This window comes from Piliocolobus tephrosceles, chromosome Y (genome assembly GCF_002776525.5).
Source record: "Piliocolobus tephrosceles isolate RC106 chromosome Y, ASM277652v3, whole genome shotgun sequence".
In the NCBI taxonomy this organism is placed as follows: Eukaryota; Metazoa; Chordata; class Mammalia; order Primates; family Cercopithecidae; genus Piliocolobus; species Piliocolobus tephrosceles.
The window spans coordinates 3,630,845-3,643,975 of record NC_045456.1 but is presented as its reverse complement, the minus strand read 5'-3'; the positions used below and the strand labels follow the sequence as shown (position 1 = coordinate 3,643,975).

Here is a 13,131-nt window from a genome sequence, read left to right as displayed (position 1 = left end):
CCTTCCCACAGTCCTCCTTCCTTCCCAGGGTCCTGCTCCCTCTTTCCCATCGTCCACCTCACCTTCCCACAGTCCTCCTTCCTTCCCAGGGCCCTCCTCTCTCTTCCCCACAGTCCTGCTCACTTTCCCACAATCTTGCTATCCTTCCCACAGTCTTCCCTCCTTCCCAGGGTCTTCTCTCTTTCCCACAGTCCCCCTCTGTCATTCCTTCCTCCTTCATCTTCACTCTAACAACTGCCCCTTTTATCTGGAAAAACCCTCTTTCCACACTAGAATGCAGCTCAACTTCAGGGATGCTCCTTTCCTAAAACTGGGGTCTTTGTTTGGATATGCAAAAGAACTCCCATTCACACCTCCACAGAGTCGATCTGTAGTGGCCCAGATGCAGCACTTTCCCACTCTTAAAATGGGGGCGAGAGGCTAGATTCAAGTGTAGTCCAGTGCAGGGAAAGCCTATATTCCTACAACTCCAGAAAGCAATGTTTAGTAGCATGTTCCCTACAAAACTCTCCCTAGCCTTTTCACATCAAAGAGAAAAGAAAACAGAAATGCTAGCGGGATCACCCTGAGACAAGATCCTAAAGAAAGATTTAGGCCGGGCGCGGTGGCTCAAGCCTGTAATCCCAGCACTTTGGGAGGCCGAGGTGGGCGGATCACGAGGTCAGGAGATCGAGACCATCCTGGCTAACACGGTGAAACCCCATCTCTACTAAAAATACAAAAAATTAGCCAGGCGTGGTGGCGGGCGCCTGTAGTCCCAGCTACTCGGGAGGCTGAGGCAGGAGAATGGCATAAACACGGGAGGCAGAGCTTGCAGTGAGCTGAGATCCGGCCACTGCACTCCAGCCTGGGCGATAGAGCGAGACTCCGTCTCAAAAAAAAAAAAAAAAAAAAAAGAAAGATTTAAATAGGTTTCTATTCATTTTAGACTCTGAAAGGATAGTGATTGGAAGTCCAGTGTATATCACACATTTTTCATCAACAACCCCTTGTCATAAAAAAAACCCCTCCCACCCAGCCCTCAGGGCTCCTTTGGTGGGGGTCACCTGCTTCTCTGGGCCCAAGGTTCCCCATACTACCTGCCTCCCTGTATCCAAGGCACAGGCCTCTTAAGTATTATCTGGTAACATGGAGACTACAGCAGGGGACCTGGGGACTTCTGCATGCAGGTCTTCCTACTGAGGACAATCCATTCTTCTGAGAACAATCCATTCTTCTCCAGTATGAGATAGAAAGTTTATGGCATGGGGACTTTTAGACCTAGTTAATATTCCCCATGAGGAACAGCCTCCAGGTGATCCTTTTCTACCCAACAATTCAAAGTATTACTTACAACTGTGTGGTAATTTATTAATATGAATGAGTTACATTTTTATAATTAACCTGTAGATGACTTCTCCAAAAGGCATAATTTTCAAAACATTACTGAAGAAGTAAGTTTTGTTCAATGCTTCATGGACATAAAAGGGTAAGGGAAAATGATATTGCTCCTATCAAAAAGGCAATATGAGCCAGGCGTGGTGGCTCAAACCTGTAATCCCAGCACTTTGAGAGGCTGCGGTGGGCGGATCACTTGAGGTCAGGAGTTTGAGACTAGCCTGGCCAATATGGTGAAACCCCATCTCTACTAAAAAAAAAATACAAAAATTAGTCAGGCAAGGGTGGCACGTGCCTGTAATCCCAGCTACTCGGGAGGCTGAGGCACGAGAATCATTTGAACCTGGGAGGTGGAGGTTGTAGTGAGCTGAGATCAAGATCATGCCTGCACTCCAACCTGGGCAACAGAGCAAGACTCTGTCTCAAAAAAAAAAAAAAAAGAAAAAAGGCAATATGAATACAAAGGTGGAAAACATTGCGTAATTTGAATTCTATATTCATTCATTCATTTAAAGCATTCCATAGGCCAGGCGCAGTGGCTCACGCCTGTAATCCCAGCACTTTGGGAGGCCGAGACTGGCGGATCACGAGGTCAGGAGATTGAGACCACCCTGTCTCTACTATAAATACAAAAAATTAGCCGGGTGTGGTGGCGGGCGCCTGTAGTCCCAGCTACACGGGAGGCTGAGGCAGGAGAATGGCATGAACCCGGGAGGCGGAGCTTGCAGTGAGTGGAGATCGTGCCACTGCACTCCAGCCTGGGCAACAGAGGGAGACTCCGTCTCAAAAAAAAAAAAAAAAAGCATTCCATAATTTAGATTCTACATTTATTTATTTGTTTATTTATTTAGAGACAGGGAGTGCTCTGGCATGATCATGGCTCACAGGAGTCTCAACCTCCCAGGCTCAAGTGATCCTCCCACCACAGCCTCCCAAGTAGCTGAGACTACAGGTGCAAACCACCATGCCTGACTAATTTTTTTATTTTATTTTTGTAGAGACAGGGGTCTCCCTATATTGCCCAGGTTGGTCTCAAACTCCTGGGCTCAAGTGACCCTCCTGTCTCAACCCCCCAAAGTGCTGGGATTATAGGCATGAGCCACCATGTCTAGCTGAATTCTACATTTAATTGTTATTTCATTTAAGTGGTCAAAACTGAGTTTTACCTCCATTTTGCAAGGAATAGAAAAAAGTAAAATTCTTTTAAACTCCCAAAGCAAATAAACAAGTACATACAACAATTTAACAAGCTTTACTTTTTTTTTTTTTTTTTTTTTTTTTTTTTTGAGACAGTCTCGCTCTCTTGCCCAGGCTGGAATGCAGTGGCACAATGTGGGCTCACTGAAACCTCCATCTCCCGACTTCAAATGATTATTCTGCCTCAGTCTCCCAAGTAGCTGGGACTACAGGTACATGCCACCACACCTGGCTAATTTTTGTATTTTTTTATTTTTAGTAGAGATGGAGTTTCACCATATTGGCCAGGCTGGTCTCAAACTCCTGATCTCAAGCGATCTGCCCACCTCAGCCTCCCTGAGTGCTGGGATTACAGGAGTGAGCCACTGTGCCCAGCCTTAGCATATTCTAAGAAGTGATACACAGTGGAAAGAGATCATCCTGAGCCTTAAAAAAGCAATTTCAAAACAAGTATCCCAGATACCAAGGGCAAAACTATACATGCTTCTCTTGATATCACAAAGGAGTTCAAGCCATCCCCTAAGAGAGTTCATGCAATTCATCCTCAAGCGCCCCCATAGCCTTTGGTCAGCAGAGCCCATACAGGAGACAGGAAAAGGGTTTTGCTTTGTACTCACTCTTACAAAGTTGTCAGGGAACAAACCTCTCCTGCCATTGATCTGTCCCTCCCACCAGCCTCCATCCTCCTTCCTGATGTTGGTGATGATTTCACCCACGCTGATCGTCAGCTCATCGTCGTGCTGGGCCTGGTAGTCAAACTCCACTATGGCCTCCACTGGAAGGAACAGGGAAAACAAAGTAATTTAGGTCAGATGTTGGAGAAGGCTGAGGCCCAGTATCCCTGAAGGCCAGTAAAGTCACATTAAAGGGACTTCCCCTCTACAAATATTCAAAATAACAGGGCCACACACAGTAACCCAATGTTGGTTAACCTGAAGCCTATAGCACAGAAACCACAAAGTGCTGGTCCGTGGTCAGGCACAGGCAGGGTGGCCTACAGGTCTTGGGGCTAGCAGGCGCTTCAGAGGGGAAGCTGCATGATGACAGCCAGCTAACAACATTTGCCCCACCCAGAGGGTGTCCAGCATTGTCTCCCTGAGCTCAGCGTACAGACAACAGATGTCAGTTTAACTTCTGGGTCTCCCATCCCCCACCAATACTATGTGATGCTAACCTCTCTGGGTCTCAGTTGTACAAAATGTCAAAGCTAATAATCCCCATCTGATATGGTTTGGCTGTGTCCCCACTCAAATCTCACCTTGAATTGTAGTTCCCATAATCCCCAAGTGTTGTGGGAGGGACCCGGTGGGAGGTAATTGAACTATGAGGGCAGTTACCCTCATGCTGTTCTTGTGATAGTGAGTTCTCACAAGATCTGATGGTTTTATAAGGGGCTTTTCCCCCTTTTGTTTGGCATTTCTCCTTCCTGCCACCATGTGAAGAAGGATGTGTTTGCTTTCCCTTCTGTCATGATTGTAAGTTTCCTGAGGCCTCCCCAGTCATCCTGAACTGAGTCCATTAAACCTCTTTCCTTTATAAATTACCCAATCTTAGGTATGTCTTTATTAGCAGCATAAGAACAGACTAGTAACACCATCCTACGGAGGTAACACTCATCTTGCAGTGACAACACGTGTAAAGACAGCTGGTATAGAGGGCCCGGCTGGCCAAGCCAATGTCTCAGACTGCCTACATCAAAACCACAACTGCCCTCTCAACAGATGAGCTCTTACACATCACTTCCATGTTACATTGTTTTCCTGATCTACGGCAACCTCTCATACTTGGTAACGAGCAAAGGCAACAGGTAAGAAAGGTGGGTCTTCTCATTGACAAAGTGCCAATGCAAATTAGCAGCATTAACCAATCCAAAAACTAGTTAACTTATCCATATATCAATTATGCAATTCATTTAAACTGGGCTTCTCCTCATGACCACCTCAATATGAACCAATTTCATAACCTTTTCCTTTTTTTTTTGAGATGGAGTCTCACTCTGTCACCCAGACTGGAGTGTAGTGGTGCAATCTCAGATCACCGTAACTTCCGCCTCCCACGTTCGAGCGATTCTCCTTGAATGCATGCCACCCCACCCAGCTAATTTTTGTATTTTTAGTAGGGATGGGGTTTCACCATGTTGGCCAGGCTGGTCTCGAACTCCTGACCTCAGATGATCTGCCCGCCTCGGCCTCCCAAAGTGCTGGGATTACAGGCATGAGCCACCGTGCCCGGCCACCTTTTCCTTTTTTATTTGCAGATCCATATGAATGAATGAATGGCAAATGAATGAATACAAGGATAGCAAAAATTAGATAAAACCCCAAGTGGTGAATTAGCAATTCAGAAATTATGATAAAATAATGGAAGAGGGAAAGTTAAATGAGCTCTGTAAAGCATGCATATACTAAAATTAACTCAAAATAGATCACAGACCTAAGTGTAAGAGCTAAAATTGTAAAACTTTTTATAAGAATGGATAGGAGAAAATCTTAATGACCTTAGGTTTGGCAAAGATTTCTTAAATGGGAGACAAAAAGCACAAATGAGTTTAAAACAACAACAACAAACTTCAATAAACTGAGATAGGTTTTCAAGGAAAAACACTGGTAGGTGAGTGGGTGCCCGTCACATGGGCTTTGCATATCCATTTGGGATACATTCCCAAAGCACTTTCGGTTCCAAACATCCTATCCACCCAAGTTGGCGTGCTCTGTCTGTCCACTCATAACATCTGCTAAACCAGACAGTTCATAAGCAACTCGAAGTGGAAATTCCTTTCCTATATCATTTTTGTATTCCAAAGTTAGCTGGCTGACTTTACTGCATAAATCTGCCCAGGATGAAGTTGCGTTGTGAACCATTCTTATCACTTATTAACAGAAAGGAGGAGTGGAAGAACATGAACAAGGCAACCTTTGCAGATATCTCTGTGTTCCTGACAATACGCAGGCATGAACACTCTAACTTTATGGTATCATGCTACGCCCCTAACCCCAGCAGTTAAAATGAGCCATCATAACAATTGGAACAGGTCAATTAAAACACAGCTTTCCTCAGATCGCCTAGATATTGATCTATTAAACCTTTGCCAGCTCACATCTGTAATCCCAACACTTTGGGAGGCCAAGGTGGGAGGATCACTTGAGGCCAGGAGTTCGAGCCCAATCTGGGCAACATAGCAAGACTTCATCTCTACAAAAGAAATTTTAAAATTAGCCAGGCATGGTGACACGCACCTGTAGTCCCAGCAACTGGGGAGGGTAAGGCAGAAGGATGGCTTGAGCCCAGGAGTTTGAGGCTGCAGTGAGCCATGACTGCACCACTGCACTCCAGCCTGGGTGACAGAGTGAGACCCTGACTCAAAAACAAACAAAAAAGCTTTGCCATAGGAACTGAGATTACAGTAACCACTGTTCATGTGTCAGATACTTTTTCCTACACTATCTCACTTAACCCTCCCAACATTCTGATGCCTATCTTCCCAGTTAAAGAGCCTAAAGCTCAGCAAAGAAGCTAAGCTTATTTTCTGACCTAGTGCTCTCCAGTGGGATGTGTTTGCTTCAAGCATCCATTGAGATGATGGGAGAAAAAAATTACAATGTCTATTCATTTTGTTTTAACTTTAAAAAAGTAATAATTCAACTTATCTATTGTTCCACTGACGGAATGGCACAGGCTCCTTCACCCAGCCTCCAGGACACACAGTCAAGGATCCTTCAAGGGGCAGGAAGCAGCCAGAGGGACAGTGGAACCAAGGAGTACCACCAGAGCAAGCACCAGCATTCTATATGATGCTAACTTCTCTAGGTCTCAGTTGTATGTCAAAGCTAATAATTCTCATCTGATATGGTTTGACTGTGTCCCCACCATGGGGTGCCCTGCAGTTCTCTGGTGCCTCCTAGGAAAGCCTCCTTATGGCTATGACCCCTTCTTGCTGAAATCACCCTCACAAAGTGCGTCAGCTGCTCGAAAAGATTTGTGTAAAGAAAGTAGGAGCTGTAGACAACACGAGGCCAAGTGCCAAGAAAATGGTAGAGCTGGCCAAGCGCGATGGCTCATGCCTGTAATCTCAGCACTTTGGGAGGCCAAGGCCAGCTGATCACAAGGTCAGGAGTTTGAGACCAGCCTAGCCAACATGGTGAAGCCCCATCTCCACTAAACACACAAAAATTTGCCGGACTTGGTGGCAGGTGCTTGTAATCCTAGCTACCCCGGAAGCTGAGGCAGGAGAGTCGCTTGAAACCAGAAGGTGGAGGTTACGGTGAGCCAAGATTGTGCCACTGTACTCCAGCCTGGGTGAAAGAGCAAAACTCTATCAAAAAAAAAAAAAGGAAGGAAGGAAGGGAGGGAGGGAGGAAGGGAGGGAGGAAGGGAGGGAGGGAGGAAGGGAGGGAGGGAGGAAGGGAGGGAAGGAGGGAAGAAGGAAGGAAGGAAGGAAGGAAGGAAGGAAGGAAGGAAGGAAGGAAAAATGATAGAGGTGTCACTTCAGCTTCTGCTGGGAGTTCTTGGCCCGCCACATGGGGAAGACACATCAGATCTTACGGGGAGATGGCCCCCAAACTTTCAGTTATCAAGATCATTCGTAATATGGGTTTCCTTCCACCCTTGACATTGGTGTGGAACCATCAGGATTAGCAAGATATTTTAAAACTATATACCTGAATCATGAAGAAAATGTCTTCATTTTTCCACCAATGTCTAAAGGCATACAATACTCAATTGTATGTGTTTCAAAAGTTTGTTAAGCCTAATAATAACAGTGTAAGAGCTTCTCTGGGGTTTTCTTGATCTTCAATTAGTACAGTAATATACGTATACAATCTATACATAATTAAGAAGATACTAAAAAAAGATTCTTTGTTTTGAGACAGGGTCTGGCTCTGTTGCCCAGGCTAGAGTACAGTGGCACTATCTCAGCTCACTGCAACCTCCGTCTCCCAGGCTCAAGTGTTCCTCCCACCTCAGCCTTCCAAGTAGCTGGGACTACAGGTGCACACCACACCCAGCTAATTTTTGTATTTTTTGTAGAGACAGGATTTCACTGTGTTGGTCAGGCTGACTTCAAATGTTCCTGCCTGTCTTGGCCTCCCAAAGTGCTGGGATTACAGGCATGAGCGACCACCCCGGCCATTGCCCTTTCTTTAAACTTAAGTAATCATGTACAGCCTCCTGGCCTTCTGGCCACAGCTGGGCCCTGACTGCCTCCACATCACCTTCTAAGCTCTTCTAGACCCAAGACCTCCCTGGCCCCTGCCACTGAAGCAATCCCAAGCTGTGTCTTGTCTTCCCCGTGAGCCCCTGAATGCCTTCTGGGTATGGATCACCCTTAGTTCTGCTGGGGCCCCTATAAGGATCCATGACATGCAGTAGGTGCTCAATAAAGACTTGATCAACTGACCGCTCAGGTTGCATTTTATGATGATAGACCGTTCCCAGCCCAACAAAGGTGCTACTAAAATGTCAAGTGTCAATCACATTTTGCAAATTGAGTCATATTCTTCCGTGCACTAAGCGAGCTTGCTATTTAAAAGATCCTGTGGTTAATTCTTTTGTAACATGAATAATTACTTCCTGCTTTACCTTTCCTGTCAAGATGAATTTTTTTTACATATCAGGTTTCTCTAAGAAGAGGAAACCTGTGGCTTTGTTGAGAGCTCATAAATCATGAGGATATGTCTCTCCCACCCACTCTAAGGGCACTTTCCAGGGCCCTCTGCAAGCCTCTGAGAGGTTTAGAACTTTGCTGTCCAATACAGTGTCACTGCAAATGTGGCTAATGACTACTTGGAATGTGGCTAGTCTGAACTGACATGTGCTATAAGATACATCCCAAGTTCCAAAGACTTGTTTAGATAAAAATAATGTGAAATAGCTCATTATTTTCATATCAACTGCACGTTGAAGTGATGTTTTAGATCTGCTGGGTTAAATAAATATATTATTCCAATTAATTTTACCTTTTTAAAATTTTATTAATGTGACTACTAGAACATTTAAAATGACATGTGGCTTGTATCATGTCCCTATAGAACAGAATGGTTTAGGATACTTGGCAAACAGGTGGTGAAGATCTTGGATGATACAAACACAACCAAAATTATATCACAAGAGCCCAGAAGAAAGTCTGTGCCCCCAAAACCCATTTCCTTGCCTTCAAGAGGCTGCAGGTAACTGCAGGAAGGATGAAACATTACCTAAGACTTTTTTTTAAGTGTTACCCTTTGAGAAATTACCTCTGGGCATGAGCAGAAAATTAAAGCATTAAGCTAAATAAAATACATCAGAGGTGTAATTAGGGTAACAGTAAACGAAATCCCATATTTAAAGACACCATAAATTACAAAACTTAAGAACATCTCCCCATCAGAAAAATACCACCCTCCAGCTGTCTGCTGTGCCAAAAGCCAGCCTCCACAAGTTTGCTGTATCGACAGTCACTGCAAAAACCAATGCTACAGTTAACCCCATGTTACAAAAAGATAGAGCCAGGGGAGATAAGAGATCTGCTTAGAAACGCAAAACACTTCACCCTCCCCTATCTCTACCTTCAAACTTGCTGGAATGTCTCCTCCGTCAAAGATGAAATGGGCGGTTTTTAACTGTGGGTTGGCTAAGCCAGCTGCCTAGCAGCTTCTCAGGGCCAGTTTCTCACAGTAGCGGAGGTGGTGGTGGTGATGTATCCATGGCCCTGTTCTGTGACCCAGTCCCTCCCTACCTCCCTCTGCTCACTGTCCTTCCTCTCTCCTAGGACCAGCTCACCTTGCTATAATTTCACACTGACTTACCCCAACCAGACTGCAACCTTCATCTGGGAAAAGCCCTTATCTTTGCCAGGATTCTAAATCCCTCACCTGGCATCCTGTCTGCCTCAATAAATATTTGAATAAACCAGAAAGCATGAAGAAGAATGAAAGTTTCCAATTAATTTCCTCCGCTGTACACACATATACACAATGTCACAGAGGTCTCGCTGCCGTAAGCTTTAATCATTTCAAAAGTAGAAATGTTACACACTTACTGCTTTTGCACTTATTCTGTTCTGTGAGTTCTGAAGAATACATTTTTAATTTTAATGTTTTGTTTCAGTCCTCTGAAGAGCATAGAAAATCAAGAAGTAATTTTTTGTTAAAAAAGACTTCACCAAAAAAGATCATGAGTGCTGAGCATTAGAGATGGAAAGAACATCAGATATCATCGTGTCTATTTTTTTTTCTGAATTTTACAGATGAGGAACTGAGTCCTAGAAGGTTCCATGACTTAGGCTTAGAGAGATTGAGAGGTAAATAACGGCAGCATCAAGCCCGGGGCTACGCTCTCCTAAATTACGGTCCACTGGAGAGAAGGATCTAAAAGAGAAAGCAGAGAAACCTGAGACCAGTGAGATACAGACTTTCACACCATTGATGCAGGCAGAGGGGGGTCTCTTTTTTTCTTTCATGTATAACATAGTTTCCAAAATACCCAGAAAAAGTTACACCAGTCAGGAACATATTAAAAAACCTATGTTCAACTCTAAAAAGACAGAAAACCGATCAGTGGCTGCCTAGGGCTGGGGATGGGAATGGGGATGGACTGCAGATGGGTATGAAGAATCTTTTTGGGGTGACGGAAATATTCTCAAATTAAACTGTGGTGAGAGTTATAGGATGCTGTAAATTTACTTGAAAAGTATTAAACTGTACACTTAAAATGGGTGAAATTTTATACCTCAATACAGCTCTTACAAATAAAAATTGGCCAAGCTCAGTGGCTCACGCCTGTAATCCCAACACTTCGGGAGGCCGAGGCGGGCAGATCACAAGGTCAGGAGTTCAAGACCAGTCTGACCAACATGGTGAAACCCTGTCTCTACTAAAAATACAAACATTAGCTGGGCGTGGTGGCACATGCCTGTAATCCCAGCTATTCAGGAGGCTGAGGCAGGAGAATAGCTTGAACCCGGGAGGCGGAGGTTGCAGGGAGTTGAGATCATGCCACTGCACTCCAGCCTGGGCAACAGAGCAAGAATCTGTCTCAAATAATAATAATAATAATACAATTAAAATTAAAAGTCTACACAATATATATTTAAGAATGCATTATTGTAGATTTTCAGTCATTGAGGTGGTAGACTGTGTTTGTGCCCTAGCGGGAGAACACTCCCCATGCAGGGAGGGGAACTATTTGGGGGAACTTCCCCTCCACCATGAGATAGTTTGATGGGACTGTCCATCAACATGCCCTGCCCTCTGCCAGCCAATGTATGGCATAGGACCCAACTGTGATCAAAGCAATGTGACAAACACTGGAGATGGCTGGAGCAGATTCCCCCACCAGGGCTCTCAGAAGTGAGATCCCTGAAGCTGCCCAGTTGCCATCTTTCTGAGACCTGATCCTCTAGCTTCTCCTTCTACCCTATAAACCACCCCAATGCCTTCTGATAAATCCTTTTTGCTATGTTAGTTAAGGAAGAGTTGGTTTCTTTTACTTAAAACCAGAGAACCATGACAGATACTCATGCATCAACTTTTTTTTTTTTTTTTGAGACGGAGTCTTGCTCTTGTCCCCCAGGCTGAAGTGCAAGGGCGTGATCTCAGCTCACTGCAACCTCCCCCTGCTGGGTTCAAGCAATTCTCTTGCCTCAGCCTCCTGAGTAGCTGGGATTACAGGCGCCTGCCACCACGCCTGGCTAATTTTTGTATTTTTCAGTAGAGACGGGGTTTCACCATGTTGGTCAGGTTGGTCTCAAACTCCTGACCTCAGGTTATCTACCCGCTTTGGCCTCCCAAAGTGCTGGGATGGCAGGAGTGAGCCATCATGCCCAGCCATGCATCAATTTTACATACACACAGACTCTTCTCTACGCAAGTCTGCACAAGACCAAGTTCTCACCATTCGGTGCCTTCCCATTAGTGTCAGGGCTGAAGGGTTTGGGGGCCTGAATTTCCCAGGTGAAGGCCACAGGTACTATGGGGATCTCTGTGTACAATAAAGCTGACCTACATACCAGCCACGTTTTCCTTTTGGTGTCTTCACAAACACACCACTAAGGGACACCAACTCAACAAGCAGGAAATTTCCAAGCCCTGCATCTTAAAAACTGAACATCAGCTTCCCTAACAAAGACAGGCTCAGAACACGGACCCCAGTAACAGACAGTCCCTGGACCCGAACTCTCTCCCTGGGCAGGAGGCAGCACACCTGTGGCTGGATGGCCTCTGGCAGGGTTCAACGATGTCTGTAGCAGGCACAGTAGCAGCTCAAAGAATTGGGCAGCAGCAGGGAAAGCGAAAAAGAGATGAATCAAGAAAGAAGAGAAAAAACAACCCGGCTGTGTGAGAGGAAAGAAAGGCCCACCATTGCCTGCCTCAGACACCATTAAGGATGCTCTTGTCACTTGCTACTTTCCACGACGGCCCAAGGAACCTGAGTCTCCCAGCCCATCTCTCCTCTCTTGTCACCTCTAAGCATGAGGTGTAGGAGAAAACCCCAGCAGGCTTGGGAGCAAATTCCAGCTTAGACATTCACTGGTTATGTGACGTGGAGTGAGATTCCTAGCTCAAGCCCACTTTCTTTGTGTTTAAAATCGGAAGATGATCTGTGGCAAGGGTGAGAGGTGATATCTGTAAACTGTATACAGAAGCTGCTCCATTAATGCCAGATGCTAGTCTTGCAGGCCATTATCATGGTATGCTGGGAGGGCTTCCCCTACATGCCCTCCCTACACACACCCAGGAACGGGAGCCCTTAAAGGGCAGATCTGAGCACCCTCTCCTCCTCAACTGGTGTCTGGCACATAGTAGGTGCTCAATAAATGCTGGTGACTGAGTGCGCCATACGACACCAGGAGTGTCCTGAGAAAGTACTGACCTCAAACTATACCTTACCATGCAACGCAAAGAAATGCAGTTACAAACGTGAGCCTTGTTATTTAACTTGAAGGCTAGAGAAAGCTGATGATTAACATGACCAGTTAGCCACAAAACAAGTATATGCCACTGGTCCAGGCCTCTCAAGTTACTGTGATCAGCCTTGATTTCACTCTTACCTCCACCACAACCAATGCCTCCGACAGCAAAGGGGCATTCAATCAAAGATCAGAATGAGATGCAGGGCCTGGATGGGAAAGCATTCACAAAACCTGAGGGCCTTGAGTCCTCCACCACTTGCCTTCTGAAGCCTCTGCCTCACCAGGGGCTGTCCCTGGAACAAAAGTTCAAGGAGCAAAAACAAAGAGTTATCAAACACTTCCTGACTGAAACTAACCTTTGCAAAGCTAACACACAGCCCTTTTAATAATATGCATTAGAGGCCGGGCGCGGTGGCTCACGCCTGTAATCCCAGCACTTTGGGATGCCGAGGCGGGCAAATCACAAGGTCAGGAGTTCAAGACCAGCCTGGCCAAGATAGTGAAAACCTGTTTCTATTATAAACACAAAAAAATTAGCCGGGTGTGGTGGCGGGAGCCTGTAATCCCAGCTACTCAGGAGGCTGAGGCAGAGAATTGCTTGAACCCAGGAGGCGGAGGTTGCAGTGAGTCAAGATGGCACCACTGCACTTCAGCCTGGGCGACAGAGA

The 13,131-nt window shown here is 45.5% G+C and overlaps 2 protein-coding genes across 2 annotated transcripts in view; both read right to left on the bottom strand.

Moving 5' to 3' along the window:
• LOC111531657 (SH3 domain-containing kinase-binding protein 1) overlaps positions 1-3,345 on the bottom strand; it is a 307,782-nt gene extending 304,437 nt beyond the window's left edge. The window contains exon 1 of the mRNA XM_026451886.2: positions 3,192-3,345. The gene's annotated coding sequence lies outside the window, so the exon portion shown is untranslated. The remainder of the gene's footprint in view (positions 1-3,191) is intronic.
• Positions 1-13,131, bottom strand: part of LOC113222357 (SH3 domain-containing kinase-binding protein 1-like) — a 62,505-nt gene that overhangs the window by 21,291 nt on the left and 28,083 nt on the right. The window contains exon 2 of the mRNA XM_026451896.1: positions 3,188-3,349. Within this exon, the coding sequence (XP_026307681.1) occupies positions 3,188-3,349 (162 nt within the window). The remainder of the gene's footprint in view (positions 1-3,187; positions 3,350-13,131) is intronic.